Raw genomic sequence first — 7221 nt, 5'->3', positions numbered from 1 at the left:
TCTACTATTTGTTATATTCAGCACTTCAAAAAGAACAGTTTTAACATTTGAATCTTGTATTTTTTAGTTGTTAAAATTGCATAAATAAATAGTTAGCATTATCTGATGTATTGGTGACTAAACTAAATGTTGTCATAGTAATTCACAGAAAACATAGATTTTGCATGAATGACTCATGGATGAAATGTGTGAAACCCCAATTAATGCACAATAAAATGTTTTGAACATAAGATAAGGGGTATTACAAGTGTTATCAGTTTAAGAGTTAAAATTCACCCCATAACTGAAAATCACACCAATGCGATTAAAAAATATAATCAATCAATCCATCCATCCACTCCCCCTGTTGTATGTCTTATAAATTATGCACAATCATCATGAAATATACTAAACTTCAAAAGGTATTTATAATAGAATGTGATCGACTATGATAAACTGTCTTCTCAGTTCGATTGGTCTTGCTAGATGTACATTTTATTAAGACATACCTACAATTTACAATGTTAAGTGATAATAATGACAAAAAAATAATAATTTAAGATTGACCATTTATAATATCAAACTTAACATTTTTTATATTTAAATAACAGACTGCAATTATAGCTGTCCATCCAAACTCTTAGAAGAATGCCAAAACATTTCAATCAAACTGCAACTGCAAAAGACCCATTCATTTAGATAACCTTTTGTGCAAACAGTACATAAAAAATCTCATCCAATTCCTAATTGATCCACTGACGTTGATAACCTCTCAAACCCCAAGTGTACTTACACAGCCTTTCACCTATACAGCTGACACCAGTGGTGTAGCGGAGGGTAAATGCACATACATGGGAGCATTACTTTACTCACTGCGAACAGCATTTACCCACCAATCTTCTTTCTTTACATGTGTATATACACATACATATATACACACACATATATATTACTGGTTGGCACTACTGCAGCTGGTACACACAGTCAGTATTGGGGTACGGAGGAAGGTTGAGCTGGTACTTCTTCTCCATGGCAGGAGGCACAAAACGTCCCCCCAGATAGTGGTAGCGTCCACAGAAGTGTTTTGCTGACTTCTTAGGGGCAGTCAGGGAGATTAGCATGTCTGGCTGGAGTCCATCTGTGCTGCCCTGCTCCACATCCCAACCTGAAGAGGACATGTACAGGATGGGAGAATATCTCCATCCCAATGGAAACATTATGGCCTAGCTAATAGACTTAAGGCACACTGTATTGAACCTCTGGATTCAACAAATAACGTTCCTGATGTTTTCTGAACAAAAGACTGCCCAAAATGTGGTTTTTAAATCAAGGCATTTCCTTATAAGCTTTTTTTTTATTTTTTATTTTACCGTTATTTTACCAGGTAAGTTGACTGAGAACACGTTCTCATTTGCAGCAACGACCTGGGGAATAGTTACAGGGGAGAGGAGGGGGATGAATGAGCCAATTGTAAACTGGGGATTATTAGGTGACCATGATGGTTTGAGGGCCAGATTGGGAATTTAGCCAGGACACCGGGGTTAACACCCCTACTCTTACGATAAGTGCCACGGGATCTTTAATGACGTCAGAGAGTCAGGACACCCGTTTAACGTCCCATCCGAAAGACGGCACCCTACACAGAGCAGTGAGCAACTTGTTAATAAATCAAGTGAAATATCTGGTGGTGACCCACAGAAATGCAGGACTGATTATGACAAGTCAGTTTATATTTGGCTTGGCTAGCTAGCTTGCTAATATGATTTGACTAGTGCAGCAACACCAGATCAACAGTATTAGCTATTTAGCACCCTGCCCCAGTTCCTAGAGGGAAGTGGACTGCGGTGTGAGGGGATGCAGAGGCTCACTCCGTCTGTTGCTTTTCTGGACCACTGCCGAGGGTTGGGGGGGGTCTTACTGCCACTTTTACAGTTGCCAAAGCATCACCCAGGTGGGTGCTACATTTCAGTAGTGGATGATCTAGCCTACCTATGGAGGAGGAGCTGCGACTATCCAAGACGACTAAGTGCCCATTGAGGAGCTCCGTGGCCTGTCTGTCTGAAGGTCTCTGTACCATCTATGCTAAGACACTACCTTTCTGTACTGCCTATCATCTAAAGATGTCAAAGACCATCACCCAAATACTGCCAGATTTTGCTAAATTGCTTTATTTTGTTTCTAAACCAACTTTGAGATTCTCCTATATAAAATAAATGATTACCTTGATTGAGATAGAGACAGGATATTTTTACTCAACTAGCTAATCAGTGAAAAACATCTATACCTGCCCTCTAGATCCTAGTTTGAAGTGAGTTAAGGGCCCACCCACCTGAGGGGATGTCAATACTAACTATGGGTACAGTGGTCTTCTTCAGCACGTCCAGGATGGAGCCAAAAGGCTCCCGCACTGCACCTTTGAAGCTGAAGCCAAAGATGGCGTCGATCACCAGGTTGTAAGCCTTGTCGACCACCATTGCCTAAGAGGATCATCTCTGTCACTGTCAGAATTAACACAACTGCACAGCATCACATACACACTCCTAGATAAATACATCAACAACCTTTTATACAACAACACTGACACTCACAGATGAACTTATGTGAGGTAGCAGAGGAGTTAGGACACACACCTAACAACCAAATAGACTTTGTTCTGAGGTTAACACAGGAGCCACAGTTCACTAGTACCTCAGGCATTTCAGTTAGGAAAGGGATGTCCATCTTCTCACACTGAATGGTCAGACCCTGGAACAACAGTTTGTTTGGCCTCTTTGGGTACAGTATGGTGGGTGCATAACCCTGTAGTCACAGACAAAGCATCAAACACAAAGAATCACAGATTATAGGCATGTTACTTAGCAATGCATACTAATAGGTTATTTAAGCCTATTTGATGCCAATTTAAAAGTCACTTACTATTACAGAAAAAGCACAACACAGCATTGATTCCAAAAGCAATAGATGCCTTTAAGAAAAACGTGTTAATTATAACAAGAACCAATTCTCTAATATCTATTTGATATTTGGAAACATATCAGATGAGAAGGATGAAACACTCACAAAGAGTTTGAGATGTCTGGCACAGACCAGGCCATCTCCTCCATTGTTACCTGGGCCACAAATCACAAGCAAAGAGGGTCTGGCTATGACCAGAGAGCTGGTGGGGTAGGCCTGGAACAGAAGAAAGGCAACAGGTGAATAAAAATGTAGCCTAAAAGCAACACTTAAAGCACATGTCAAGCTTAAAACCATTTCAACCAGCCTAAAGTAGGGCCCTCATGACTTCCAATTGTGAAATGTCTAATCTATACTATGACTCTAAATTGAGTTAAACTTGTGCTTCTGAGATTTCCCAATGCTGAACAGCGCACAGCTGTGGCATTCACCATCTCACAGCACCTTGGGCAGTACCAGTCATTGTAAGAGCCACTCCTAGGGGAAATGCCCAGTCTCACCCTGGTGATTGCTGTAGCACAGCTGAGCCCAGCCAGCTCCATCAGCTGGTCCACACTGAAGCCATACTCTGAGAACAACTCCTCGTCAATTTGCTGAGCCTCCTCCTGCCTGAGGATACAGATAAATATAAAAATCACACAGTTCACACACACACATGCAGGCACGCACACACACACACCAACACACATCCTTATTCTTTACCCAAGGTATTTTATGGACTGGGCCATGGTGGATGCTTGTCCACTGAAGCACTCCTTATACAGACTATTTGTCAGACTGACCAATGGACATGCCCTCCTGTGGGAGAGGACTGTGGTTGCCCGTAATGTCACAAGGAACCCAATCCTAAACAGAGCCCGCAGCCTCAACATCCAGTTGGTTCAAACACCTGGACGAGGAGGGAACATATTCACATTCAATGAGAGACCCATGTTTGAATGTAATGGACACGGAAGATGACAGGTGAGTAAACAGGTGTTATTGTTATTGCCTGGGTGCCAGTCCGTTTCTGCACCCTTGCCAACTCCTTATTGAATTGTCATCCAAAAATGTTTGATTTGACAATGGAGTTGGCAGGAGCACAAACAGATCGGGGGCCTGGCTTATGTTATTGTGCTTTGTGCATGTATGTGCTTTAAGCTATGGTTTTCATAACTCCAAATATAGAAATAACTTAAATGATCAAGAAAGAGCTCTGCAGTAAAACATCTAAATAACAGTTTAAACAGAACTATGCCTAATACCAAGCAAGCACAACACTGAAAACCTCCAACTTGCCTACTAGTTTGACTTGCTCACATCCATAACACAGTGATTTGAAAGATGATTAGTAAGACTCACCAAACGCACAATCTTCTAGATTAAAAGGTTGTTAATCTTCAAATATTCAATTGCACAATTTACGAATCAAATGACACAATTAAAATCGCCTTTAAAACCGTGTGTCTGGTGCAGTTTGTTACGCGAATTGCTTGGCATTTACTTCCTGTATAAACGGAAACCGTTTCTTCTTCTTCTTCTTTTGGGATCATCGCGTTCGCACATTTGTTTGTGCATGCCGCCACCTACTGTGCAGTAATGTGTTCTCAATCACGTTATATTTTGTGATATAAAAATAAAAAGGAAGGGGGAAAGGAAAAAATGGCACCACTAACCCTACACCTATATACCACTATTTCATCACCCTACTTTAACTGATCCGACACCAGGCTGATGGCCTGAGAGGACGAGACTCTTTCGTTCAACAGACCTTGTAACTCTTCTGCAGTAAAACCCTTTTACACCCATGTGCCTCTTAGCAGCAGCCACCACAACATCAATTTTCTGGGATTTACATTCCATTTCTGCGGTACAGTTTATAACTAGGAAGCCTACGCCTAATACTCACCCTTGACCCATTATCCTCTAATCTCTTCACTACCTCAGCATATAACACCTTCTGTTCTACTCTGACCCTTTCAACCTCAACCGGTCTCTCTTGCACCAGGCACGTCTGATCCCCAAAAACATGGGCATGCCCACAATTGATACACACACTTTTTTCCCACCAATACCACCACACATTCCTTTGCCTCATGCTCACCTGCACACTGCTCACATCTTGGAATCTCCCAACACTGGGAGATTCCAAGATCTCCTACACTGTGATGCAACATGACCATAAGCTTGGCATCTAAAACACCTTAAGCAGGGTTTCCCAAACTCGATCCTAAAGACCCCATGGGCAAGAACTTTTGGTTTTTGCCCTAGCACTACACAGCTGATTCAAATAATCAACTAATTACCAAGGATATTTATGTAAAAGCAAATAATTATGTGTTAGAATTTTCCTTTTATATGACCACCTTATGTCCTTGTAGCTATTTTCCATATTAATTTTGATTATTTGATTATTTCTTTTTTTCCCTATGAATGAAAAGAACAGATAATATTTTAACTGAGACAAACAATATGACTCTGTGGAGGCAGAAGCACATATAAAACACAGTGTATCCAGTCATCCAGGTACAAATCAAATTTTATTCGTCACTTACACATATTTAGCAGATGTTATTCTGGGTGTAGCGAAATGCTTGTGTTCCTAGCTCCAAGAGTGCAGCAGTATCTAACAATTCCCAACAATACACAAAAATCTAAAGTAAAATAATGTAATTAAGAAATATACAGTACCAGTCAAAAGTTTGGACAAACTTGATGACAGCTTTGCACACTCTTGGCATTCTCCCAACCAGCTTCATGAGGAATGTTTTACAGTCTTGAAGAAGGAGTTCCCAAATATGCTGAGCACTTGTTGGCTGCTTTTCCTTCACTCTGCGGTCCAACTCATCCCAAACCATCTCAATTGGGTTGAGGTCGGGTGATTGTGGAGGACAGTTAATCTGATGCAGCATTCCATCACTCTCCTTCTTGGTCAAATAGCCCTTACACAGCATGGAGGTGTGTTAGGTCATTGTCCTGTTGAAAAACAAATGATAGTCCCACTAAGAGCAAACCAGATGGGATGGTGTATCGCTGCAGAATGCTGTGCTAGCCATGCTGGTTAAGTGTGCCTTGAATTCTAAATAAAGCACAGACAGTGTCACTAGCAAAGCACCCCCACACCATCACACCTCCACCTCCATTTTTCACGGTGGGAACCACACATGCGGAGATCATCCGTTCACCTCCTCTTCGTCTCACAAAGACACAGCAGTTGGAACCAAAAATCTCAAAGGACAGATTTCCACCGGTCTAAAGTCCATTGCTCGCGTTTCTTGGCCCAAGCAAGTCTCTTCTTCTAAATCGGTGTCCTTTAGTAGTGGTTTCTTTATATAAATTCAACCATGAAAACCTGATTCACGCAGTCTCCTCTGAACAGTTGATGTTGAGATGTGTCTATTACTTGAACTCTGTGAAGCGTTTATTTGGGCTGCAGTACTTGAGGCTGGTAACTCTAATGAACTTATCCTCTGCAGCAGAGGTAACTCTGGGTCTTCCTTTCCTGTGGTGGTCCTCATGAGAGCCAGTTTCATCATAGCACTTGGTTTTTGTGACTGCACTTGAAGAAACTTTCAAAGTTCTTCACATTTTCCTGATTTATTCTTGTCTTAAAGTAATGGTGGACTGTCGTTTCTCTTTTCTTATTTGAGCTGTTCTTGCCATAATAATATTATGGACTTGGTTTTTTACCAAATACCAAATCTTCTGTATACCACCGCTATCTTGTCACAACACAACTGATTGGCCTAATGCGTATTAAGTAGTAAAGAAATTCCACAAATTAACTTTTAACAAGGCACACCTGTTAATTTAAATGCATTCCAGATGACTACTTCATGAAGCTGGTTGAGAGAATGCCAACAGTGTGCAAAGCTGTCATCAAGGCAAAGAGTGGCTACTTTAAAGAATCTCAAATATAAAATATATTTAGATTTGTTTTTGGTTATTTGATTTGTTTTTTGTTATTACAAGATTCCATATGTGTTATTTTATAGTTTTGATGTCTTCAATATGAATCTACAATGTAGAAAATAGTACAAATAAAGGAAAACCTTTGAGTATGTGTCCAAACTTTTGACTGGTACTGTATAAATATTAGATAGGGCAATGTTAAAAATACAGTCAAATAGAATACAGTATATACATGAGATGAGTAAAGCAGTTTGTACACATTATTAAAGTGACTAGTATTCCATTACTAAAGTGGCCAGTGATTGCAAGTCTATGTACAAATATAGGGCAGCAGCCTCTATGGATGTCGGCTCGTGATGGTTATTTAACAGTCTGATGGTCTTGAGATAGAAGCTG

General features: G+C 40.5%; 1 protein-coding gene across 1 annotated transcript; it reads right to left on the bottom strand.

Moving 5' to 3' along the window:
- Positions 1–456: 456 nt before the first annotated feature.
- naxe (NAD(P)HX epimerase) lies at positions 457–4447 on the bottom strand. The gene is made up of 7 exons (XM_055894865.1): positions 4276–4447; positions 3637–3823; positions 3435–3543; positions 3040–3150; positions 2668–2778; positions 2309–2456; positions 457–1144 (listed from the first exon to the last, which is right to left on the bottom strand). Exons 2-7 carry the CDS (start codon positions 3804–3806, stop codon positions 942–944), a joined length of 852 nt encoding a protein of 283 aa, XP_055750840.1. The 5' UTR covers positions 3807–3823; positions 4276–4447; the 3' UTR covers positions 457–941.
- Between the last annotated feature and the right edge of the window lie 2774 nt (positions 4448–7221).

Source organism: Salvelinus fontinalis, chromosome 32 (genome assembly GCF_029448725.1).
Source record: "Salvelinus fontinalis isolate EN_2023a chromosome 32, ASM2944872v1, whole genome shotgun sequence".
In the NCBI taxonomy this organism is placed as follows: Eukaryota; Metazoa; Chordata; class Actinopteri; order Salmoniformes; family Salmonidae; genus Salvelinus; species Salvelinus fontinalis.
The sequence above is the reverse complement of the archived record's forward strand: the minus strand, read 5'-3'. Positions and strand labels throughout refer to the sequence as shown.

Bases quoted from the DNA above. Each gene is read 5' to 3' on its own strand.
- naxe (XM_055894865.1), bottom strand. From the start codon at position 3,806: ATGTTGAGGCTGCGGGCTCTGTTTAGGATTGGGTTCCTTGTGACATTA. The intron at 3,151-3,434 runs GTGAGACTGGGC...CTTCTGTTCCAG, and splicing joins GTGCTACAGCAATCACCAGG to GCCTACCCCACCAGCTCTCT. The intron at 2,779-3,039 runs GTGAGTGTTTCA...CTGTGACTACAG, and splicing joins CCAGACATCTCAAACTCTTT to GGTTATGCACCCACCATACT.